Below are 26,437 nucleotides of genomic sequence, written 5' to 3'. Positions count from 1 at the left end.
TCTCTCTTACTTTATTCTCCACCTATTTTATTCTCTCTTCTGTCCTCTACTTTTCCCTCTATCATACTTTACTCTCTTCACTTTAACTTATTTAAATACCATTCCTTAATTCTCGTGCCCAAAAGAAATAGGTCACTTAGAGCATCTCCAAGGGAAGAGGTAGATGGAGAGGTAAACTAATATAACTACCATATTTACCTTTTTTTCGTGAAAAATCATTCTCCAAGGAGAAAAGTATTTGAGAATGTATTATTCATTTTCCCATTTTGAAGAGGTATTTTTACCTCTCCATTGATGGAGAGGTAAAATCATATAACCACCATATTTACCTTCCTTTCATAAAAAATCATTCTCCAAGGGGAAAGACTATATTTACCTTCTTTTCATAAAAAATCATTCTCCAAAGGGAAAGGTATTTGAGAAGATATTATACTTTATATTTTTTTAATGTTTTTGTACTATTTTATTTTTTTAAATGATATACCTTTCTATATACCTTTTATTTTTGGAGTTGATAAATTTTTAGAAAGATATATTGCACATTTTGAGAAGATATAAACATGATGTACCATTTTCATTTATTTTCTCCGGTTGAAGTTGATCTTATATTGGGACGGCGAAATATCATTTGTAAATTTAGTGATCTATAAATAGTGAGGTCAAATATTGACTAGAGTCCGAAAAACCATAGCACCCAATATGGGCCCCACAGGGGGGCGTGTATAGATTTTCCCTCATTCTTGTCAGATTCCACTCGCGATCAGCGCGTCTGTTGATCACGCTCACTTGTCCTCGTGTCTCTCTCTCTCCCTTTTCTCCCTATTGTTCTTATTTTCGTTTCATTTTCCCCAATCTCAAATCACCCTCGGAAAAGAACCCTAAATTCCACAACAATTTGATCACCCCTTGAATTCCTCAATGAACCGAATACTGTGATTTCTATTCGAGAATTTCAGAATTAGATTGTTCGAATCTTAGGGTTTTGGGAGAATGGGCAAAAACGAGGACGATTTGCAGCTATCGATTTACAGGCCGCTGAAATTCACCGGCGGGTGTTTGGAAATCCGCCTCTTCTACGTCCGAATCGCCTCCTGCGCGGTGGAAAACCTCCCGGACCAGCTGAAGCTCCGCCACCTCCGGCGGGAGGTGGGCGTTTCCTTGGAAATCAACGGCAAGCGTATCCCCTCTTCCGACGCCGTCTCCATCACTCTCCGCCGCGATCGCGTCAACAAGGACTCGTCCGAGGTGACCTACGTGAGCACCGATAGCGTCAGGATATCGGGCCCCGCGGAATTCGAGGTGTGCGAGGAGAGGGATGATTTGGATTTGATTCTATGTGGCTCGTTGGAGAAGGCTGATGCGTGGAGCAATGAGAGCGCGTTGGATAACGATTCGAAATCGGGGTGGAGTATCGAGTGCTATGCTGCGACGCCTATCACGAATAAGAGCTCGGCGCTCCTGCAGCCGAGGAAAGGGGGATGCTCCCCATCCATCGAGGTTTACGTAGCCGGGTGTTGTTCGGGAACGCCTGTGATTTTGATGAAGACGGTGTTGGTTAGCCCGCGGAGGAAGGCGCGGCAAGGACTGATGCTTGATGCAATTCCCGAGGATGAGGAGATGGGCAAGGAACAAGGGAGTTTGAGTAATGGGCTGGTCAGACAGCGAAAACTGCAGGTAATTTTGGATTTAGGCGTAATGTTTGGTGTTGAGAGTCTCTTTTTTTTTTTTTTTTTAAAAAAAAAAAAAATAAATTTAAATGGGTATTTTAGCTAAGATTGGTATGCTGGTCACTTAATTTATGCTTAGAGCTAGGATATCTGAAAGAGGTTGAATATGGTAGGCTGGAGCTGAAGCAATTAGTTGCGGAGGGATATAAGCAAAAACTAAATTAGTTTGTGCTATTATGAATGCGTAGTGTGTGATTTAGGACTGCAGATTGATAGATATCCCGCAATTAGGTTATAAATCGTGTACCTAATGAAACTGAATCTTAGTTTTAGGCTGAGCATAGAGCCGATTTATTTTGATGATACCATGATACTGGCGGCATTTTTTGGATATTCTCTCGATTGAAAATCTTATCATTCATAGTTACTCCTTATTTTATGTGATGTTAGTATTATAGGAAAACTATGACTCAAGTTCACGATCCATCAGATAAGTCCTACTTTTGGCATAGGGGGGAGCGTACTTTGGTGATAGCATGGATAGATAAAAATAGTATAGGCTAATCCATCACATACTTTGATGGATTGAAGAACTTTGGGTATGTTGGATCATGCAATCATTCAAACACTAAATCCTATGCATTGTAAACCCGAGCTGCCATCGAAAGTGAGCATCCTTTTGATGAATATAGGAAATCATCCCAGTCAAATGATCATATATTAAAAAAGATGATATACTTGAGGCTTGTTGCCAGTAGTTGTACATTTTTCATTAATATGATGTGGGGATTCTCCTGAAGTTTTACTCCTAAAAGAACAGTATCAGTAAGGTACTCCGTATTAAATTCCAGTCATCTCCTTTGAATCTCCAAACTAAGGACGTTTCCTGTTAATGATAATTCTCCTTCATGTACTATCTTCCATTCTGGTTTGTACTTTGCGTTGCTGGGTCCTTAGATCTGCCAAGGATAGGTGCCTTAGGCTTATTGAGGCACCGAGCAGCCCTTGCTTTTTTCCAAATTGTCTCCGCCTGAACTTTCCTGGGATGCTTATCCCTAGCTTCTCACTAGCAACTTTTAGAACATTTCCTTTTAGAGTGAACTACGGCCCCTGTAGGAAATTATCATTTGGGTATCCTTTTATATAGTGTAATGTTATTTGACTGTCTTTTTCACTGTTTCGCTTTATTTTATGAGCAAAACGCCCTTCCACCCTGAAGGGATAGTTTAGTCACTCTCCCCTCTCTCTCTCCCCCATCTTTCACGTCAATGGCTGGCTGGCATTTCTTCTCTCTCTCTCTCTCTATCCCCTCTTTCTCGTTCTTTCCCCTCTCATATCTTCTTCTTCCTTTTTCTTTCAGTTCATTTTGTTCTTTATTTTTATTTTTATTGTCCACCACTTTCATGGCATAGACCGCCCTTCCTCAGCTGAGATGGCAAAGGTAAACCCTCCCGATATAGCCACTGCTGATCTGCCGCACGAAGCCGAAGTTGTGGAAGCTGGCATCAGGCGGATTGCAATGAACTATAATTAACATAATTTTAATTTGAAGTTTTGTGGTGTGGACGTGTGGTAGAGTTGAAATAGGAATGTGTGGGGATGATCATGAAGTTGAAATAGGAATGTGTGGGGATGATCATGAATAAACTGTGGAAAAAGGTGACAAAGAACATGCGTGTATTCAAAATTTAGGCAGAAGGGAGTGAGATAAGGCTCAAGCTAAGTAAGAATATACTATTAATGAAGCTTTTTTTGAAAGTAGGGGAATTGGTTGAAGGGAAACAAACTTTTTCCTATGTATATTTAGTTAACAGCGAATAAGGTTTCCGTGCTCTCACATAAAACACAGATGTGTGTGTTTTTATGTTTTTAGTGAGAGACTGAGAAAGGGGGGAGGGAGAGAGAGAAAGATGGGGAAAGGGGGTGAATATTGAAAGTTTAGGAGGAATGCAGGAGCAAATCGAAAAGAAATCAAGCTAAAAAGTCCTTCAAATGATATTAACCCATTGTAAAAAGTACAAATCCAAATGATATTTTGTATAAGGGATAAATGATCAATCCCCATAGCATAGGGATATTGGATAATTTAAGCAACAACTAGTTCTAATGCAGAAACCTGCATGTATAAACCTTCTATTTTGGGCATTGTAACATCCTAGAAAACATGGATGATTACAGATTGATTTAAGGAAAGTACCATGGCTAGCTGCAAAAGTTGAACACCATCTTTCAATTTCCAATCGATTGCACTAGTTGCAGAAGGCAAACCTAGAAAATGAACTTTGGTTGAGGAGAGTTGATAGGGTTGTGTTGATTTTATGAAAAAGGTAAAGTCTAATTTCCGGTTCATGTGAATACTCATGCTCTAGGCTCATCTCCCACTACAACTGAGATGTATAAAAGTTTTAGTGTAGGCTTTGCACTTCCTCTTTTTAATTTAAATATCAGATTTTCCAAATGATTTGAGGAGCCCTTTGGCTTTACTTCCCAAGTTCCCATCAAGATTCAAGAGTATGGTTGAGGATGCACTATAGCTTATTAAATGTAATATATCTTCAACACCTCACTGTGTCAAGATTCCAAATCCAATTTCACCTTGCGTGGGGTTTAATTCTAAATCAGGGCACACAAGTTTTGCTTCTATGTACTTGGTACCTTTTTTCTTGTAGTGGTTCTACACTGGCCATTCCTTGACAGGGGAGTAGTTTCTGGGTGATAATTCCTATTTTTTTAAGTGAGTCTTATTTTGTAATTCTAAATTAGAAAGCAAGAGTATGAATCTGGGTATGCAGTCTACTGTAAAAAGCAGACCATCCATGTAAGGTAACCACTAACTAGATGTATATTGTAGAACAGTTCTCTTTACTGTTTGGAATGTCCCATGCTTTCTCATTCACATAGAACAATGACATCAAATGTCCCATGAGTTTGACCATGAATTTTGTTTGGAAGGAACATGAGAAATCTGATTCCTTGTAGGCTAATGATAGTTAACTCGTAAAATTTAGAATTTGTGCACTTGGACTCTTGGAGTATCTCCCGAAGATATCACATGTCCAGTGGAAATATTAGTGAGTGGATCCTGTTAAATTAAATCTAGGAAATAACAGAATCATGCAAATGACTTTGTGGAGAGCTTTAAGACGTACTTTGGCTCTTTGCTCCACTTGTTACCATTTTGGCATTATGCTGCAGAACAGAAAAAAATGTTGTCATACGTTGTTTTGCTGGTAAGCCTATCCAGCTATGCTTCACAGGGTATCCCATTTTCAGAGTGGGTGTTGAAAGAGATTTAACTCTTAGTGTCTTGATGTTAAGTTCTCTTGTTCAATCGGTTGGTTTTCTTCTGCAGTTAATGCCGGCTGATATGGATGATGATGAGTCGGAGGGGAAAGCTGCATACAGCTATTACTCTGAAGATATGTATCCTGGTGAAGACGGGCAGCTCTCGTGGTTCAATGCTGGTGTAAGGGTTGGTGTTGGGATAGGGCTAGGTATGTGCCTCGGTGTTGGAATTGGTGTCGGGCTGCTGATGCGATCCTACCAAGCCACAACCAGGGGTTTCAGGAGGAGGTTCTTCTAATCCAGTCATCCCCACTTAGAGAAAAAACGTAGGAGATCACATTGGAGATGGAAGCATACCACCACACCATAACGCAGCTACAGAAGTGAGAGGCTCTATTGTATATAGCATACCAGGGGGTTGTTCACAAGTTGTCTCTCATAAAAATGGTGCTGGTGCTGCCTTGAGGGAGGGTGTCGTCGTCTTACAGTGTGTGTGCCACGGGGGGAATGTTTGTGATATTATTGGCCTTGTGTGAAGTACTCTTCTTGTGTATCTTCCCTTTTACATGTATATCCTCTATTTTCCCCCAAAAGATCATTTTTGTGTAGTTCTTTTCTTTTTTTTCCCTTTTCACTCAGAAAGTCCAGAGATGTTAAGCCAATTTTGTTTCCTTCACTGTCCGAATAAGTAGTAGCCAATGCTGCTTTTGGTGTAGAGTTGTATATTTGTAACGCATTGCTGTAGAGAGTTGGATTGTGTTGTTCGAGATCAATGCCTTCTCACTTTCTAAGGACGGTATATCATTCTCTCTATCTTTGTAAGTTATTGCAATATGATATTGAAGCGCTGTGTACAGTTAATTGTCATTACTTTGTCTTTGAATAAACATTCTCAAGTCTCAACTGTCATTTTTTGCTTTTTAGAAATTGGATGAAAAGAAAATGGATAATGTTACTCTCCTGGTTAATTGGTTGCACTGAAAATCAATAGCTACATTATTTGCATAAAATACAAGGATAAGTGGAGAGTTTGATGCTACTTCCTATATTCCAACGTGAAATTGGATACTTACCTGTTACCATATCAAAAAATTCAAAAAAATATGTTTATTCGTATATCGGTCTAGGATTGCGATATGTTCAAAATTCAACTTTATCTCAGAATACAAAATTAAAATACGGAAGTCATTTTAGATAACACATGGAGTATGTTATTTTTAGCTTATTTTAGATGACTTAAAACAATCGAAAAATGATTTTCGTATTTTTCTAATCCGAATTTTCTAAATTAACTAAAAACGATCTAAAAGCAGCATCCCTTTTGTCGAAACTAATGATTTTATACTTCGTTTGATAAGTTAGTAATGCCTAGATATAGATACTTATATGACTATTTCTAAGTGCTTGATATCATAGTTAGCCTATTATGTCAGCCCGTGATTTTCTCTATGGCCCATCCGAGCCTGCAAATTTTTCCTTAAAATACAAAGATATGTATCTCACAAATTTGGTCGGATAGCATTTCTACCTCATTTATTATGATTTATTAATATAAAATCTAGATAATATCTTGTCTACCAAACAATAATGAAAAAACCTTCATCCGAGCTTATCTTGACACGAAACCCGCATTTCCTATCTTATTTAACAAATCTTGTTATATCTCATCTTTCTTATCAAACGAGCCCTTGAACTATAAGATAGGATTAAATTTTGTTCCCACTATTCGACCAACCATAACTTATGTCGATATTTTGGTATATATTGGTAAACTAACTAGTAACAAGTTTTATACTATGACTATTTTCTTACTCTATAAATAAATAAAACAAAGCAAATAAATGTAAATTAGTATTACGATGCCATGTGGGAAAAAACGCGTAACAGTATATTTAACTGAAATTTTATTGAACATAGTACCAAATAGATATATTTACTTCCTGTTATCATGAAATATTTATTTAAATGGGGAATGAAATAAAATTTGAAGCAATCATTTTGTAAAAAAATATTCGTTCTAGATAAGTACGGCATGAGGGGAATTTCAGTATCTACCCCTAATTGATTCCCTCTGTTTTTATTCATTCATTTTCCCTTTGGCCTTTGCTCATTGAAACAGAGAAACCCGCCCGCACGCCCGCACGCCCGCACGCGATCGATCCACAGTTGAAACAGCTTTGAACTAGCTGCCTTACTTAGGTAACTCCAGATCGCCAATTATTTTTGTGGATTTTGTTCTACTTTAATTCGCTTGCAACCCCAATCGATCTTAGTTACTTGTTATATGCTATTGCTTCAATTTTTAGTGTTTCAGCGTTTTTTGTAGCATGTTTGTATTTCAGTTTGATCCATCATTCATAGAAGCTTAATTTAGTTGTTTGGATGTATTGAAATGGAGGTGGAAAGATTTCGAGATTTATGAATTTATTTTTTTGGATCAGAGTCAGAAAATGTTTATTGATTTAGATCCTGCGCAGTAGGATAATTTATTTGAAAGGTGAACGATTGATAATTTATTTAGATCCTCAAGTAGTTTTTTTGTTCCACTGTTTATTCAGATGTTGAAAATTCTGGCACTTATTTGCAGAATTCTCATATTTATATTAGACTTTTGATTTGAAACAGTAGACTTGATATAGACTTTTAGTCATTAGAGTTTTATCTTGAGTTTGTTGGAAACCTTCGTTGACGAATTATAGGGAAAGTGACGAACTGGTTATACTAAAATGGACTCAGATTTGTGCTTGGAAGTGATTTTCATCTGAGGTGTATGGTGCAGTACAAGTGATGCTAAAAATGAGTCGTTGAATCGTATGACTAAAGCTTTAGGTATTGTACGAATAATGATGTATGCAATGTTGATGTTATACAATTTGGATATAGTGTCTTACTTGAACAGTGTCAGCAATGATTACTTTTCCTAACGAATATCTTAAATTGAGATGTTGGATTCATCGAGTTTGTGTGGTGTGGATATTGTGCATACATATCTATTATAATGTGATAAATCTGTGTAAAAGATATGATGTGTGATGCGATTCTTTCTAATTTAAGGGAAGTGGAAAATCATGTTCTTTCTATTTTGAGTGGTCGGTTATATTGATTAGTCCTTTCAAGGCTTGGACAATTGATGAAATTGGTGATGCTGTATACTGCTGGTATTCTCTGTGCAGTGTTGTGGCAAGGATATGTCAGGTACTGAAAGAGAACAAGGGGAGATTGTCATGGAGGATGCTGAAAAGTCCCTGCCAACAGCACAGCAGGAAGTTGTGTCCAGATCACGTTCTTTTTGCATATTGATAAATGCAGTCGATGTTCATATTGTAATAGTAGCTCTTTTATGTGTTCCTCTTTTTCAGGAGGCAGTTGTCAAGAAAAAATATGGAGGAATGATGCCAAAGAAACCACCACTTATTTCTAAGGTATTGTCTGATGTCTCCTTCCGTGCTTTTGTCGTTTATCCTGAGGTTTCTTTCTGAAGTTGCTCCATTTGATGTCAGGATCATGAACGGGCCTATTTTGACTCAGCTGATTGGGCATTGGGAAAGGTAGCCGTTTATGGAATTCGCACCATATATGCTTTTGTAACTTGTGGTAGTGGAAACTGATATGTTAATCTCGTTGCATCACCAATGTTTTATGGTCATAGCAAGGTGCAGGGAAGCCTAAAGGACCACTTGAGGCTCTCCGGCCAAAGTTACAGGTGACTAGATCTACTTTATATATGTAGCCTGTTAAGTTCACATGAATTGTATCTATTCATTTGCTGAGAATTTTGAATTTATTATGGCTTCTCCACCATGTTGGTTTACAATATTACTTTTGGCCTTTCCCTTAAAGGGGTCATCGGTATCAATTAGTATCTGATGTGTTCTTGCTTCAAGATATTTTACTAATAGAAGCTTCCCGTTTCATTCGCAACCACCCGAAGTTCTCCTTGCAATTGCTATTCTTATACTACTCCGTATAATACTGTGCCCCATTCATGTGGATGGGATTTTCATTGGTTTTGCCTGTGCATGGTTTATTCTAGCTTCAGGTGTTCTCTTCCTGGACTGTTATTAGCTATTTTGGTAGGGTATACTATAATTTTGGACCTATAGAGATCACATTGAAATTAATGATGCTATGCACCAATTTCTTTCATTCTATTGATATTTAAAATTGAATGAAAGCGTTCAATATTTGTACATCACTCTCTATGATATTTGCAGTTTTTGAGTAGCAAACTTGGACAAAGTAATACTTGTATATAGATGGTATCTAGTGGATAATGAAAATTGGGTAGCCACTTCATGTGTTTGTTTCTTCCCTTTTTCCTGTGTCATGACATTTTTCTCCTTTGGATATTTGTTTCCTAGCCTACACAACAGCAGACACGTTACCGCAAGTCTCCCTATGCACCAGCAGAAGGTGAAGGTATGCCTGGTTCTCTATCTTTCTTTATTTCTTGAAGATAAAACATTCTATAAATCATTTTATTAAGCTTGAAATTGCTTAATGTCTGTAAATAACTTTGTTTCTGTATTCTAATCCTCCCTACAAAGAAGTCTAAAACGTAGCAGTTAGTTTTTTCCATAAGAAGCAGCTCACCAGCCTCATGAGTCATGATCCGTCTGACCCCTCACCAATAGGGTGTTTTGAGGGGGAAAAAAAATCTTAGTTGCTCGCGGAGGTGGTTAACAAAATCTACTATCTTGTGTAGAAGGACATACACCGCCATCGGAAGATGCAAGTGCAAATGAATGAGAAGCAAATGCTAATCCATCTGGTCGGAAAGTTCCTCCAACATTACCTGCATCCCATCAATTAGTGAAATAAAATGTGAAAACATGTTATTCTGAAGAGATGAATTGCTTGCTGCTGTAATTTGATGCTTTCCTGATCTGTGACTGCTGTCAGACTATTTTAGCTATCAATTCTAAATTTCTAAAGTCCCTAGTGAGTTCAGAGCTTTATAATACAAACTCAATTTACTTCTGTGTATTTATTGCTATCCCAAATATCAATTTTATTAAGGGTAGTGATAAATTAACAAAAATTGTATATACAAAATTGGACATTTTAGATATTTTACCTTCACAATAGTTAATACATTACATATTTACCCTTTTATAACTATTTATGGAAGGGTGAGTTTCTAAGTTTAATACCTGCACATTTACTAAAGATAATTCAATCTATTATAAAGCCACATAGTTATAGCTAAATCAAAATTAAAAAGATAAATTTACCAAGTTCTTCACCATGCATTATTATAAATATTGGACAAGTATTTGAAGAATATTAAATTTATTCTATTTTCTCAACACTCAAATACGTATACCTTATGCAATAAAATCTAATGAATAAATTGACATATAAAATGTTAGTAGTCAATAGAAAAAAGTCACATAATAGTATTGTTATCCAATTAGTTAAATATTGTTATTTTTATATTTAGTATTACAATCCAACTAATAGAAAATTATTATTACGATTAATCAGTAATAAAAAAATAAACTAAAATAATAATAGTTATTCAAAACAAACTACTTCATTGCGTAGTAGAAATTACATAAATTATAAAAATAACTTGTAATATACTTAATTAATTAGTATTACCATCCAACTAATTAAATATCATTCCATCAATTTTTTTGGGTATTGTATATCTTTACTCGAAAATTATGAAATGAATATAAAACAGTAAAAAATGAATATTAACAAATAACAGTCATTTATATCCAACAATTTTAATACTCTTATTAGTAAATATTAAAATTGTAAATTATTAAACAACCACCGTTTACTTAATTTGTTAGTACTGTCATCAAACTAATTGATGATCATTTAATCGATTTTTTTTATATTCAATATTTTGACTCAAAACCATGAAAAATAAAATAATTATCATTAAGTTGATTTCATTGTATTCTCAACATCCAGAATAAAAAATCATGCAATGAAATTAAAATTGACATGATATTTAAAAAATAATTTAAATAATTTTTATTTGCATCGAACTATTTCATGATGGAACAATTCTAAAAATTATAAATACAAATGCAACTACTTGTATATGTACTTAATTTCTACTACTATAAACACCCTTCATTTTAATTTTTAGCATTACCGTCCAACTAGTTGAAAATTATTATTTTGATTAATCGGTAATAAAAAAATAAACTAAAACAATAATAGTTATTAAAAACAAACTTTTTCATTGTGTAATAAAAATTACATAAATTATAAAAATAATTATTTGTAAATATACTTAATTAATTAATATCTCATCCAACTAAATTACGTCGATTTCTTTGAGTATTGTATATTACTCAAAATTTTGAAATGAACATAAAATAGTAAAAAATAAATATTAACAAATGACAGTCATTCGTATCCAACTATATTAATACTCTATTAGTAAATTTTAAAATTGTAAGTTATAAAACAACCATTATGTATCTTTACCTAATTTCCTAATATTATCATCACACTAACTGATAATGATTATATCAATTTTTTTGTATATTCAATATCTTGACTCAAAAACCATGAAACAAATTAAATTTGTTGTAAAATAATAACAATAATCATTCATATCCGACTAATAGTTCAACTATTTTAAAATTGTAAATTATAAAATAACTACGATAAAAACTGTGTAAACTATAAAAATGATAGTAAAAGAATATGTATTTAACTTATGAGTACCCTCATTCAACAAATTAATCATCATTAAGTCGAACTCATTTTATTCGATGCATCCAGAATAAAAAAATCATGCAATGAAATCAAAATTAATACAATTTAAAAAATAAGTTAAAAAATTATTTTCCTCGAACTATTTCATGATTGAATGTTCTAAAAATTATAAATATAAATGCAAGTATGCAACTAGTATTTAATTTCTACTATAAACACCCTTCATGTTAATTAAAAAAGAAATAATAATTAATATTTCCTTAATATAAAAATACTCATAACTAAAAGTAAATGAAAATAAAAAGTATTCATATATATGCTTTTGGATATATAATGAAAAAGGGAACAAGCTAAGGAAAAATAGCATTAAAGGAAAATAACACAAAAATAAAAAAGATATTGCAAGAAATGTTAAATCATTATGGCTATAATATTTTCTCATTTAGTCCACATATCAAATATAGAAATGCTTTACTGCTATAATTTATTTTTTTCATATATTAAATTATTATATTGTCACAACATTGATGATTTATATCGTATGATAATTTGAAATAAAAAATTAACAAAAAATAATCAAAAAACTTATGAAAAATAATATGAATGACAAAAAACTAGATACTAAAGTATAAATGATCAAATATGAATTTCTTTCAAAAATATTTACGTTACTATATTAAATTATATAGTACTACTAGTAATTATTTTATAATTAAATATAGTACTTTAATTATGTAGTGTGTTAATTAGTATTACCATAATTAATTCATAATCTAAATCAATGATGCGTTTCTAAACTAAAATAAGGATAAATTAGTCATAAAATTATATCTTAAAAGATAGAACTAAATTAAAGGGTATATTGTATATACAATTTTTGTTAATTTATCTTTTTCCTTTTTTAAATTTTGAATTCTTAAGCTGTACATTGGTTAGTTTTAGAAGCGAGATAAATCGAAACGAACAACGCTAAACGTGTGTCGAACGAGAGTGGTGCTCACATAAGGAGCCCACATAAGGTGATATTACGTTGAACTTACTATTAACCGGCCTTGGATATGAATATGATATTTTATAATCTTATTTATTTTCGATAAATGATTATTTCAATATTTTTATTTAGAAACTTGAAATTTATACTTCAAAAAACAGATGATTTATAACTCTATAATAAACAATAAATATTACTACAACATCAAATTTACTACTCCCTCCGTCCACGAAAATTCATCCCAGTTTAAAGGGTCCCACATTGATGCTATTCTTTTATTCAATTCTTTTAACTTGAGGTGTAAAGGATATACTCAAAGTTTTTTACATCCATTTTTTTTTTACAATTAACATCTACACTTAAAACAATTTTCTGAAATTAAATTGAGATTACCGAAATTACTTGAAAATTGATTAAATACAACAAATATTGCTCAATGACACAACTCCAAATAGGCCTTTGTTTCAAAAAATAGGTGCTGCCACCCTAATTCCATACATTTTGAGAGGGAATTTTCCAACAACCTACCACACTTAGGAGGGAAATTAATTCAAACTAATGGAGGGAACACCATTTCATACACACAACAATGGAGGAAAATTCAAGCTACACCTATCTATACCTATCTATAAAAGGAATAGATACAACTACAAATGGAGATTTTTAGAACTAGTGCCCTCAGAAAAATTTCATCACTGGGCTATGGAGGAGCCTGCTCGAAGAGACTCACGCATAATACCAAACACCACCAAAAATCTGCTAGCTCAAAGTCTGTTGCAATCGAGCCAGGCAGGAGAAGTACCATATGGAGCTATTGAAAAGGCAGCAAAACAGTTTGGAGTCAGCCGGAAGACAGTCCACCGAATATGGGCAGAGGCAAAACTTCAAATTCAGAGGGTGTACATGTACACATAAGAGAAAGAGTTAAGGGCTATGAGCACAAAGACAAATACCAGCTTGATGCTGCCAAGTATAGAGATCTTTCAGTCCTTGAGAGATCTAACATCCGTAAGATTGTTTCAAAACTTGATGTAAGCAAGAGCACAATGGCTAGGTTTGTGAAAGAAGAGAAAATCAAGCCACACACAAATGCTATAAAGCCCCTACTTACTGCTGCCAACATGATAGCAAGTTTTGAAAATATCACACTATGCACTCATAGTCAATGGTATGCTAAAATATCACACTATGCACAATGTAGTGCACATAGATGAAAAATGGTTTTACATGACTAAGACATCGGATAGATACTACCTGCTTCCAGATGAGAGCCATATAGAGCATGTAAGTCAAAGAGGTTCATCACAAAGGTGATGTTTATGTGTGCTGTGTGTAGACCTCAGATTGCAGGAGATGGAGAAGTAACTTTTGATGGAAAAATAGGCATTTTTCCATTCACCACTATGGAGCCAGCAAAGAGGAAATCAAAGAACATGCCAAAGGGTACTATGGAAACAAAGCCCATTCAATCAGTCAACAAAGAAGTGATGAAAGATTGCCTAATTCATAAGGTACACTTTTTTTCCCATAATTCATTTAATCACATAGTAACAGATCATATATGTGTAGATCATACCAGCAATCAAGGCAAAATGGCCAGAGCATATAAGCAAAGAGATATTCATTCAGCAAGACAATGCCAAGCCTCATATAAATCACAATGATGCTGATTTTCTGGCAGCTGCATCCACAGATGGTTTCAAGTTTCATCTTAGGTGCCAACCACCACAATCCCCAGATTGTAATGTGTTGGATTTGGGATATTTCAGAGCAATCCAATCTCTACAAGATGATAAAGTGGCTAAGGGAATGGATGAGTTGTTGAGGAATGTGCACAGTTCTTTTGAAGAACTTAATCCATATGCACTCAACAATGTTTTCCTTACTCTACAATCTTGTCTAACTGAGATACTTAAGGTGCAAGGGGGAAATGGCTACAAAACTCCACACATGAATAAAGAGAGATTAACAAGGATGGGGACACTGCCAGATGCAATAGAGGTGGAAGAAGAAGTTGTGAAGGCTGCTGTGGCATACCTCCAACAGCCAGAAAATGATGTGGGCAGAAATTATGACATCTCAGGTGTCACTGAAGCTATAGGCTTCTAGTTCAGCATGTAGGAATCATACTTTTTGTCAGTTGGGTGTGTAAGCCTCAGAATTAGGTGTGGCTTATGCTATTCAACTGTTTTTTTGTCATTTTGTAAAGCCTCCAAACCTGTACAGGGGTGGCTTCTAAAATCCTAATCCCTTAGAAAGATTTCATCATAGGGCAGCCCCCAAACCTTGTAAGGGGTGGCTTCTAAGGGTGCCTATCTCACATAACAGCCTCCTAACGTTGTACATGGGTGACTTGTAATGTGGAAATGTTTCTATAATGAATTTGTATAGTTTTTAAAGCCTAATCCCTCAGATAGCATGGTTAAATCATGGACAAACAAGCCTCCTAACCTAAGAACAGGGGTGGCTTATTAATCAGACAAATCAACAACAAGCAACACAAACAAATTCATCACAGGGATCACAACAATATCATTAAACCATACAAAATCATCATAGGAACAGATCAATATGATCAACACAATCATCATAAGGAATAACTCAACATCAGCAATTATCACAACCACAACATCCAGATAAAACAACAACCAAGTCATCCAAACCCACATCAGCCAAACACATCCAAACCCACATCCTCCTGATCAAACAAGAACCACAACATCCAAACCCACAGCCTCAAAACCCATCCACACCCCAGCCTCCAGATCAAACAACAACCACAACATCCAAACCCACATCCACAGCCTCAAAACCCATCCACGCCTCCAAAATAAACAACATACAGAAACCCTAAATCAATCCAAACCCCCAGCCTCCAAACCCTTCAAACAACCAAGCCTCCAATCCATCGAACTACCACAGCCTCCAAACCCACATCATCCAAACCCGAAAGATAGAAATTTGAGGGACAACATACTTAGATTAGTTTAGATCCAAAAGCAGCAATATTGCAAACATTTCCTTCTCCACATCCAAATACACGATGAGGGAGGCTTGAGGTATGTCGACGGAGGTGGCTGGTGGTGGTGGGGTTTCTGGTGGCGGTGGACCATAGAATGGGCTTTCACCCCCAAAGTACTCAAACATCTCACATTTGGGGAGGAATTCGGGTTCCGTTTCAGAGACAACGGTGTCGGTCAAGTTTCCGACTGGATAGGGTGCTCGGACAGGATAGCGGCCGAAGATGGAGGGATGGGAGGGCCATAGATGCTCTGGTGTGTCTGGGACGACGAGGTCGTTCAGATCGTCGAAGGAAAAATAAGGACAGGAGTCGGGATCTTCCGGCATCGCAAACCTACCAAAATTAGGGTTTTGGGAAGGGGATAAAGGCAGTGGGTAGTGACCGAAATTAATTCATGGAGGGAGGCGGTGGATTGGAGAGTTTAATGAGGCTATGGTGGGTGGGAGAGTTTAATGGAGTGAGGCTTTGGTGGGTGGGTGAATTCAATGGAAGGAGGTGGACGGTTGGTGGAGGTGAGAAGATGGCGTGGAAAATAAATTTTCAAATGGAGTGGGGATGGCAATATAGTGTAAATAAATTAAATATGGAGGAGATTTTTATTGTCCATATTTAGTAAGTTTGAAGTGGGACAAATTTTCAGGGACGGACTGAAATGGTAAACTGGGACAAATTTTCGTGGACGGAGGGAGTATTAACCGGCCTTGGATGTAACAATTTGGGATGCCACACATATTCGAACATAAGTTTCTGTAATTACAAATTAAAATCGCTTTGAATATACAATTGATAACACCATCAATTTGACTATAACATAAATTAAAATATGAAAAGTTGATACCAACCGATTGAAAGAAAGAGAGCCAATAATTAAAAATAGAATGGAATTTTAATAACACATATTGCCCAGACAACGAAATGTAAAAAACAAGCAGAAAAAATGAAATTTGAAAGAGAAAAATATCGAATTTTCCGTGGCTTTATTCGACCGCAATATTAAATTAAAAATTAATTCAATAGGATAGTAATTAAAATATTCGTAATATGGAGTAGTATTTTCTAAATTGAAAAAATGCAGGAGAATCTTTAAATTAAATATACTTTGAATTTATTTAATTCTAGAAGTCCGGATAATATTTCAAGGGCATAAAAGGAATTTCGGTATACACGCTAAATTCCCTGCGTAATTTTATTCACTGCTCACATTCACAGACTCACAGTAATATCATTTCTTAATAAACACACGCACGCACACGATCGATCAATCTCCATCGATCTCAAGTGGAAAGAGAGTTGAATCAGCTGGTTTAGGTAACTCCATCTCACCGATTTTGTTTTTCTAGAATTTTACTTCTATTTTAATTTGCTTGCAAATTTGCAATCCCAACTTTTTTAGCTCAATTCGTGTAAGTAAACTGTTAACTCTCTCGTGCTTTAATATTCAATGATCTAGCTCGGATACGTTTGATTGTATTTCAATTTATTTGCTATAAGCTTAATTTAGTTGTTTATGTAAAGATCTCTTCAGGATCTAGGCTGTATTGAAATGGATGTAGAATAATTTCGAGATTTCGGAATTTTTTTGACGCTCTATTATTTGGATCAGATAGTCAAAACACATAGCTCGATTGATTTATTTTTTAACTTGATGTGTTGATATTAAGCGCTGGAACTATGATCTTTTGAAACACGAATTTTTTGGTTTATCTTACTATCATTTATTGGGTTAGATTGAGGCCGAAGCATGAATTGGCACTGCGCTTGTAGTTTGGTGAACATTAGGATAATTTGTTTGCTTAAGTTAGTAAATTTCTCACTGTTCCTAAATATTAGTAAAAAAATTCGAACTTACCGGCAGATTTCAGAATACATGTTTTTGGATGCAGTAGGTATTTTCAGTAATTAAGTTTATCTTGAGTTCATTGGAAACCTTCATTGGTGAATTATAAGGAAACTGAAGCACCAAGTATTCTAAGATGTATTTGATGTGACACTAAGAATGCGTTACTGAATTTCTTAACCATGTTTTCTTATTTTAAGACTAGCTTTAAGATTGAATGACTAGTGCTTTTCTACAATGTTTATGCCACAGTAATTGGATAAAGAGTCGTATTAGGCTGTGCCAACAAGATTATCTGTCAATTCATACAACAACATCAGCTGTTCTTAGATCAATTGAAATGCTTGGATTCATTAAATTGTGTGATTTGGATTTCATGTATAAACATCTAAGATAAACGTGATAAATTGGTGTTGAGGGCTCACCAATATTATGCTCGTTTAATGTCTTTCTTGTGTTGTTCTTGCAGAACTAAACAATTGAAATTTTTTGTTCTTTTTACCTCAAATAGTCTGTTATTTCTCAAAAGTTGTATCATCAAGGGTTGAACTAACTATGAAATTGCTGATGCCATATAATGATGGTGTTCTTTGTGCAGTGTTGTGGCAAGAATATGTCAGGTGCTGAAAAAGACCAAGGGGAGATTATCATGGAGGATGCTGAAAAGTCCTCACCAACACCACAACAGGAAGTAGTGTCCAGATCTTGTTCTATTTGCATATTGTAAAAATGCAGTCCATGTCCATATTGTAATAGGTTCATCATGTGTTCCCCCCCTTTTTTTTAGGAGGCCGTTGTCAAGAAAAAATATGGAGGAATGATGTCCAAGAAACCACCACTTATTTCTAAGGTATTGCTTTCTCACTTCCATGCTTTTGTCCATTACCCTGAGTTTCATTCTAAAATTTTCTTATATGATGTCAGGATCATGAACGAGCCTATTTTGACTCTGCTGATTGGTCCTTGGGAAAGGTAGCCCCTCTTGGGATTCACATCATATATCCTTTTCGCTCAATGATCATTTCACTATTTTTATTTAGACACTTAATTATTCAAAAAACAAATAATTTAGAACATTATAATAAACAATAAATATTACTATTTCAAAATTACTATTAACCGGCTCTGGATGCAACACCACCATACGTCGTCCAACCCATCGGATATGGCCGAGTCAAGGTACAGGTTCCAGCGATGGCGGCGGCTCGCGAGATTAACGATTTAGTTACGTTTTCTGTAGGTGACATCGCTTCGTATAGTCACCAACAAAGCAAAACCGACATGGGTGAAGCTTTACTTTGCATGTGAGAGCAAGGAATGTTATTTCTTCAAGTGGTGCGAGCCAATTCATGAAGTCGAAGGCTGTTCTTCGTCAACCTCAGTGGGTGGTTCCGATTTTGAGGGTTTAGCACTGAAATTATCCGAAATAAAAGATAAAATTGAGAAATTGGTGAATGTTGTGTCTTATTGTTTATGGTTTGTTGTTTTTGTAACTTGTTTGTGTATTCAAGTAATTTGATGAATTTGAATGCAAAAATCCTTATTTTGAATGATGAATTATGGATTTTTGATGTTATTTTGAATCTGAATTGATTTTGAATATGCTACATACCATTATGGGATGTATTTTTGAATTTCGATTAGCAAATCTGAATGGATTTTGTGAATCTGAATCAGAAAACATACAACTTCGTAAACGTCAAAGTAGTCCATGATATTCATAATCAAGATCAAGTCGATCCTGAACATTTTACAATTGAATTCAAGGTCAGTAGTGTATGATGTCAAAAAACAAGTTTCTATGTCACTGGCACAATCAAAATATCATCAAAGTCAAGTATTCACCAGCAAACAACAAGTACCTACCATAAAAAACCAGTATACACCATCGACATAATAAACTACAATCTAGTCCTTGATATTCATAATCATGATCAAATACATCCTGAACATTTTACAACTGAAATCAAGGCCTGTGCCGAATAATGTAAAAAAACAAGTTTGTATGGCATGGCACAGTCAAAACCACCATACAAAAACAACTACCAACCATACAAAAACCAGTACACACCATCATCAAACAAGTAGCCACCAACAAAAACAAGTATTTAGAGTATTCATTACAACACAACCATCTTCGCTAATAGACAACATAACAATGATAAACACCCTTCCATTAATTCTACTTCTTCTTCAGTGAGGCAGATGTTGAGGCATCAACTTCTTAAGTGGCTGGATCCTTATAGATGTCCGCAATCGAACTTGTGCAAGTTGTCCTTCTGTGGCCGGGTTGGTGGCACAACGTACAAGCTGGTCATTCTTCATCGATTACACTTCTTCTTAGTTGTTGGCCCTACAAAAATTATGAGTAAACATTAGTATTGTTTAGAGTTTATATTTGAATGAAGTAGTATGTTTTAAAAGACAGCTATACCTTTCGATTGACCCAATTGAATGCCTTGGGGGCATCTCCTTTTGTTGTGACCTTTTTCACCACAAAGTCCACACGTATACTCCGACATCAACCCCTTTCTCGACATTCTCTTGCCACCATCATCCTCATCCTGGACTTCAACAACAAACGCGATGGGAAAAATCTGATCATTTGGATCTAAACCAATGACAGTGAACAATATGCCCTTAGCTTGTCCTTGGAGATGACACACATCCAACCCTACGATGCGCCTGGAATGCTTATTGAAGGAAGTCTTGCTTGCTTCATAGGCGATGTATATCGCCTTGAACTTATCCGTACCATTTGACAAACGTTGGGTCGATAGGACAACGGTGCTCCCGGGATTGGCCCTCAAAATCTCTGCCTTGTAATCATGCAGCCTCTTGTACTGCTTGATTAGATCCCCCTCGAGCAGATTTCACGCACGGGCCATGGCACGCTTCGCCTTCCAGAAGATATAGTGATATTCATCTAAGAATGAACCTTATCGATGAGCTGATCTACTGTCATCCCCGGAAAGACCCTTATATCCTCCTTATATAATTGACTAAGGTACTTGGCGTTAGCACATACATGGTTGAATGAAGCACCTCTACACTTGTGAAAATTTCTGAGTTTTGAAATTTGCCAACAACCAAGACCACTCCTATAAGTAAGGTTGATCAATCAAGGACAGTCTGCCTTGGTCTTCTTGCTTCTCAACACTCATTGACAGTAGACAGTACACCTTATGTTATCGTTCTTCTTTAGTCTCAACTTCTTCCCTAACTTCACACCTTGATGCCGAACAAGTTCGGTGAATTCTTGCTTTGTGTTGAACCGCAATCCTACTTCCCATTTTGGATCATTGAGATCCGTGGAAGCCTTGTACCTACGGCTCACAATAGAGGGAACTTCATTGTCATGGTCGCCCAAGTCCCATTCGGGCTCCGTACCTAAGCTAGGTGAGTCGCTGGGAAGATTATCACTGTCTTCATCATCACCCGAACCATCACCTATGGTTCGCATGGAGTTTACTACATTCTTCCATCCCTCCACTTGCGCAACTATTATTTCATCTTCTTCCTTGTCACTGAGATCATAGTCACTATCCACAAAAGTAGGATCAGCCTCATTGTCATCTTCAACCATAGCATTTCCTTTGTCTTTATCCTTTCCCGCAGCTTTTTCCTTCCCTCTACCCCTTTCTCTTCTTGTCTGTCCCCTCAGCATTACCCTTCCTATTCCTTTTAACCTTGCCCTTCCCTTTAGCATTTCCCTTTCCTTTAGCCTTTCCAATCGCTTTAGACTTTCCCTTGATGGCCACTGCTCCCTCATCCTCTAACTCTTCATCCTTAGACCTTAAACTCTCATCCTCTAACTCATCTATATCTTCACCCTCTACTGACAACTTATCTTCACCCTCCAAATCCTCACCATCAAAACCAATAGTATAAAGCCAATCATCTTCACTGTAATAACCTTCATCCCTCTGATTTTTTTCACCAGACCCATCATCTATTTCTTCACTGTCATCTTCACTCGTTGTCAAACCATCTTCACGTCCTTCAAATCTCAGTTCCCTAGATACATTATCTCTACCTGAACTTTCAATATGCTCTTGAGTTAGCTGACTAACAACCTCCTGGGTTGCATCAATGACCACAACCCCACTTGAATTGCATAAACATCAATCACCCCATAACGAACGCCCAACTCTGCCATCTCCAATGCGGACTTGTTGTCAAAAAGCCGCACCAGTCCGTCCTCCAAGCTCATCCTCAGCTTCAGGTAGAAGTAGTCTAGCCTAGTGACATCAATCCCTAGCTTCTCCAACACGTCATCAACCTCCAGCTTCGACCATTTTTCTGGATCGCACTTGTGAATGTATTCCAGCTCCCCATTCAGATACTGCCTCCTACACCCTTCCTCGGCCTCAATTACACCATTGTAGTGCACCCTCGTAGTGAAGGTCTCATCTTCATTCATAACAAAAAGCAAATCAACTATTCAGAACAAATAGGTCCAATATATTTGATAAATAAACCAGCTTAGTCCTAAACATTTACAGACATAACAAAAGGTCCCATTGTCGTCTAATTCCCTACAACCAAACCACGTGTTCCCCACAACCAACCAACACATCCATTGAATTCTCCATTCAATGTAGACAAATTGACCCCACATAAGACCCAATACACACCATTCCAAAACATTTGCATATCCCCAAATCAGTTCCAAATCATATGGAAACCCTAATCATGTAAATGGACCACTTCACAAATAAAGACAACACAAAAAGAACAAAATTCAATTATACAGTAGAATTTTTCGACAAAGACAACACAGACAACACAAAAAGATATAAATCTCATGAAACCCTAATAACGAATCTCAGTTTTTTGACAGAGACAACATAAGAAGCACCAAAATTCTAACCTTCGCGATTTCGAGTTGGACGAATTGGATGTGGAAGTGAACGGTCGCATCTAGCCTTCGTCCTCTCCTCAAAAGAGGCAACATTTCCCTTTTCTTTGGTTTTTGAGGCTGCAGAAGCGGACGATCTTGTCGGTGCTTAGTCCTCCTCTCAAAATTCTCTTCGATTTCTGGAAAATTGAACGGCGGACCTCCACGGTCATGATCGGAAGAACTAGGGTTCGTCATCGTCCTCCCTGCGTCGTCTTCTTCCTCAAGGCCAACAAGATAGAATCAGTGGCTTCGACGGCGTTGTGGGTCGGAATCGAACTTAGGGTTTTTGTGTGGAGAGAAAGATGAGAGATAGATAGAAGAGAGAGTTGGGAAATAGGGTTTTGTCTTTGTGTCGATTCATGTACAAGTATGTTTGAATTAGAAATAGAAAAGAAATTTAAAAAAGTCTTGAAAAACAATTTAATTAGAAAAATAATTAGCAAAATAATTAGATGACTAATAAGCTGAGATTAAGCTTAATCGGGTCAAAATTGTGTTATGGTTGACTGAAAAAAATTGACGGCACCGTAAAAAATGGACGTAAATGACACGAATTTAGTGGACCCCTTTTTCAAAAAGTGAATGTTTTGGACCAAATTGGTATTTCAGCCATATATTTAGGACCAAAATTGATCTTTACTCTTTTCTAAATGGTAAATGTAGCAGAATCATTAAATTAAATATACTTTGAATTTATTTAATTCTAGAAGTCCAGATTATTTCACGGGCATAAAAGGAATATCGGTATGCACGCTAAATTTCCTATTGTAATTTTATTCATTGTTTAATAGCATTTCTTTATAAGCACACGCACGCGTAAGATCGATCAATCTCCACCGATCTCAAGTGGAAAGAGTGTTGATTTAGCTGGTTTAGGTAACTCCAGCTCGCCGATTTTGTTTTTCTGGAATTTTACTTCTATTTTAATTTGCTTGCAATCCCAACCTTTTTAGCTCAATCCGTGTAAGTAAACTGCTAACTGTCTCATGCTTTAATATTTAATGATCTAGCTCGGATGATACGTTTGATTGTATTTCAATTTATTTACCGTAAGCTTAATTTAGTTATTTATGTAAAGATCTCTTCAGGATCTAGGCTATATTGAAATGGATGTAGAATAATTTTGAGATTTCGGAATTTGTTTGACGCTCTATTATTTGGATCAGATAGTCGAACACGTAGCTCGATTGATTTGTTTTTTAACTTGATGTGTTGATATTAAGCGGTGGAACTATGATCTTTTGAAACACGAATATTTTGGTTTATCTTACTATCATTAATTGGGTTAGATTCAGGCCGAAGCATGAATTGGCACTGCGCTTGTAGTTTGGTGAACATTAGGATAATTTGTTTGCTTAAGTTAGTAAATTTCTGGCGGTTCTTATGTCTATAAAAAATTGAACTTATTGGCAGAATTCATAATATATGTTTCTAGATGCAGTAGGTATTTTTCAGTAATTAAAGTTTATCTTGAGTTCATCGAAACCTTTATTGGTGAATTATAAGGAAACTGAAGCACCGGGTATCCTAAGATGTATTTGATGTGACACTAAGAATGAGTTACTGAATTTCTTAACCATGTTTTCTTATTTTAAGACTAGCTTTAAGATTGAATGACTACTGCTTTTATACAATGTTCATGCCACAGTAATTGGATAAAGTGTCTTACTAGGCTGTGCCAACAAGATTATCTGGCAATACATACAACAGCATCAACTATTACTAGATCAATTGAAATGTTTGGATTCATTGAATTGTATGATTTGGATTTCATGTATAAACATCTAATATAACGTGATAAATTGGTGTCGAGGACTCGCCAATATTATGCTCATTCAATGTCTTTCTTATGTTATTCTTGCAGAACTAAACAATTGAACTTTTTTTTTCTTTTTACCTCAAATAGTCTGTTATTTCTTAGAAGTTGTATCATCAAGGGTTGAACCAACTAAGAAATTGCTGAGGCCATGTAATGACGGTGTTCTTTGTGCAGTGTTGTGGCAAGAATATTTCAGGTGCTGAAAGAGAGCAAGGGCAGATTGTCATGGAGGATGCTGAAAAGTCCTCACCAACACCATAACAGGAAGTTGTGTCCAGATCTTGTTCTCTTTGCATATTGTAAAAATGCAATCCTTGTCCATATTGTAATAGGTTCATCATGTGTTCCTTTTTTTTTTTTTTCCAGGAGGTCGTTGTCATGAAAAAATATGGAGGAATGATGCCCAAGAAACCACCACTTATTTCTAAGGTATTGCTTTCCCACTTCCATGCTTTTGTCCATTACCCTGAGGTTTCTTTCTAAAATTTCCCTATATGATGTCAGGATCATGAACGAGCCTATTTTGACTCTGCTGATCGGGCCTTGGGAAAGCTAGCCACTTTTTGGATTCACACCATATATCATTTTTTAAACTTGTGATGGTGGAATTTGATATGTAAACCTAGTTGACGGTCGCCATTGTTTTCATGATCACAGCAAGGTGCATCGAAGCCTAAAGGACCACTTGAGGCTCTGCGGCCAAAGTTACAGGTGACTAGGCCTACTTTTTGTGTTCTTGGTGTTAAATTCACAGGATTTTATATCCATGCTTGTAATGAGAATTTTGAATTTATTATGACTTCGCCATCACGTTAGATTCTACTGCTTGTATTTATAGTATAACTACAATATTACTTTGGGATTTTTTCAGGGGACTTCAGTTTTGTGAACTATGTAATGTACCATTAGTCTATTACTAGCTTTCTTTAGCTCCATGATATTGTGCACACTAGAATAGAGGCTTTTTAAATTGTTTAGTGATGGATAAAGATCTCTCTTTTTGCAGTCATCCAATTAGATACTAGAATATTGTTTTTCTCTGCTCAAAGCTAAGATTTCCCTTTAGGTGTTTGAACTGTTGCTAGCAGATACATCATACATATGTCAGTAGCTATTTTGGTGGCTCGATTGATAGTTTGGACCTTACCTGATATACATTGAAATTAATGATGCCATGGACCAATTTCTTTCATGTAATTAATCTATAAAATTGAATGGAAGTGTTGTACTGTTTGTATTACCTTTGATATTTACAATTTTCGAGTAGCAAAGTGGGGTAAACTAGTACTCCACTTTGTAATGACACTTGATGTGTTTGTTTCTTCTCTTCGGCATGTGTCATGACATATTCTTCTCACCATATTTTTTGCTCTAGCCTTCACAGCAGCAGACCTGGTACCGCAAGTCTCAGTATGCACCATCAAAAGGAGAAGGTATGCTTGATTTTTATTATGTTTATTTATATATTTTTTATATTCTTGTAGATAAATCTTTTCTAGGTCAATTTTCTTTCTAAATTTATACTCGACAAAATATTATGCTTTGACATGTATGTAGTTTTTGTCCCGAGAATTAGCTCCCGTTGTAGTTGCACATGCAGTTCGTTAACTAAATTTGTTATCTTATGCAGAGGGTCATACACCACAATTATAAGATGCAACAACAAACGAATGAGAAGCAATTGGTAATCCTCAAGTCGGGAAGTCCCTCCAAACATTAACTGCATTCCTCACTAGTGAAATAAAATACGAAAACATATTATTCTAAAGAGAGAATGCATGACGCATCTAACATAGCTTGCTGCTGTAATTTGAGGTCTTCCTGATCCGTAACTGTTGTAGCCTATATTTCCTTTTAACTCTCTGTCACCGATGAGCTACAATATATTGCAAAACTTAACTTTCGTTTGCTATTTGTGCCATTGTTATTGTTGTCTTTTTAGTGTTTAAGCACATCAATGTTGTTGAAGTTTACCTGTCTTTCATGCTTGTGTGTCTAATTGTGCTTTTAATATTTTACCCTAATCGTAGGTAATATACATACATAGATGTATAATATTGAAATTTGAGCATGGCTAAGTGGTTGTGTTTTATCATCCATACATCCTATCTTATAATCTTATATGATTTATGTTATGTGATTACAATTCCATCTTTCCTATGTTTGTCTACTTTTGAAAGTAAGCTTTCTGAAATGTAGTCTTTCAAAGTCTCAAATTTAAATGAA

At 35.8% G+C, this 26,437-nt stretch overlaps 4 protein-coding genes and 1 long non-coding RNA gene across 6 annotated transcripts; all 5 read left to right on the top strand.

Moving 5' to 3' along the window:
* The first annotated feature begins 777 nt into the window (after positions 1-777).
* On the top strand, positions 778-5,819 carry LOC125212074 (uncharacterized protein At1g01500-like). Its single transcript, XM_048112116.2, has 2 exons — positions 778-1,674; positions 5,020-5,819. Exons 1-2 carry the CDS (start codon positions 991-993, stop codon positions 5,248-5,250), a joined length of 915 nt encoding a protein of 304 aa, XP_047968073.1. The 5' UTR covers positions 778-990; the 3' UTR covers positions 5,251-5,819.
* A 1,173-nt stretch (positions 5,820-6,992) lies between these two features.
* On the top strand, positions 6,993-9,886 carry LOC125212113 (uncharacterized). The gene is made up of 7 exons (XM_048112179.2): positions 6,993-7,151; positions 8,126-8,218; positions 8,312-8,374; positions 8,453-8,500; positions 8,602-8,655; positions 9,314-9,371; positions 9,658-9,886. Exons 2-7 carry the CDS (start codon positions 8,141-8,143, stop codon positions 9,699-9,701), a joined length of 345 nt encoding a protein of 114 aa, XP_047968136.2. The 5' UTR covers positions 6,993-7,151; positions 8,126-8,140; the 3' UTR covers positions 9,702-9,886.
* A 4,057-nt stretch (positions 9,887-13,943) lies between these two features.
* On the top strand, positions 13,944-14,739 carry LOC148932838 (uncharacterized). Its single transcript, XM_089064504.1, has 2 exons — positions 13,944-14,141; positions 14,200-14,739. The coding sequence occupies exons 1-2, from the start codon at positions 13,944-13,946 to the stop codon at positions 14,737-14,739; spliced, it is 738 nt and encodes a 245-aa protein (XP_088920630.1).
* A 2,123-nt stretch (positions 14,740-16,862) lies between these two features.
* Positions 16,863-18,992, top strand: LOC125212083 (uncharacterized). The gene is made up of 4 exons (XM_089066098.1): positions 16,863-16,960; positions 18,088-18,180; positions 18,277-18,339; positions 18,414-18,992. Exons 2-4 carry the CDS (start codon positions 18,103-18,105, stop codon positions 18,579-18,581), a joined length of 309 nt encoding a protein of 102 aa, XP_088922224.1. The 5' UTR covers positions 16,863-16,960; positions 18,088-18,102; the 3' UTR covers positions 18,582-18,992.
* A 4,216-nt stretch (positions 18,993-23,208) lies between these two features.
* On the top strand, positions 23,209-26,110 carry LOC148932837 (uncharacterized). 2 transcript variants are annotated; one of them, XR_016135971.1, is made up of 6 exons: positions 23,209-23,268; positions 24,386-24,478; positions 24,581-24,640; positions 24,716-24,922; positions 25,587-25,644; positions 25,842-26,110. It is a non-coding gene; the product is annotated as an uncharacterized LOC148932837 (long non-coding RNA). The 2 variants fall into 2 exon arrangements; XR_016135970.1 differs by having other exon boundaries at positions 24,578-24,640.
* Positions 26,111-26,437: the final 327 nt, after the last annotated feature.

This window comes from Salvia hispanica, chromosome 2, assembly GCF_029641045.1.
Source record: "Salvia hispanica isolate PSC_SH4W2 chromosome 2, Shi_PSC_v1, whole genome shotgun sequence".
NCBI classification, from domain to species: Eukaryota; Viridiplantae; Streptophyta; class Magnoliopsida; order Lamiales; family Lamiaceae; genus Salvia; species Salvia hispanica.
The sequence above is the reverse complement of the archived record's forward strand: the minus strand, read 5'-3'. Positions and strand labels throughout refer to the sequence as shown.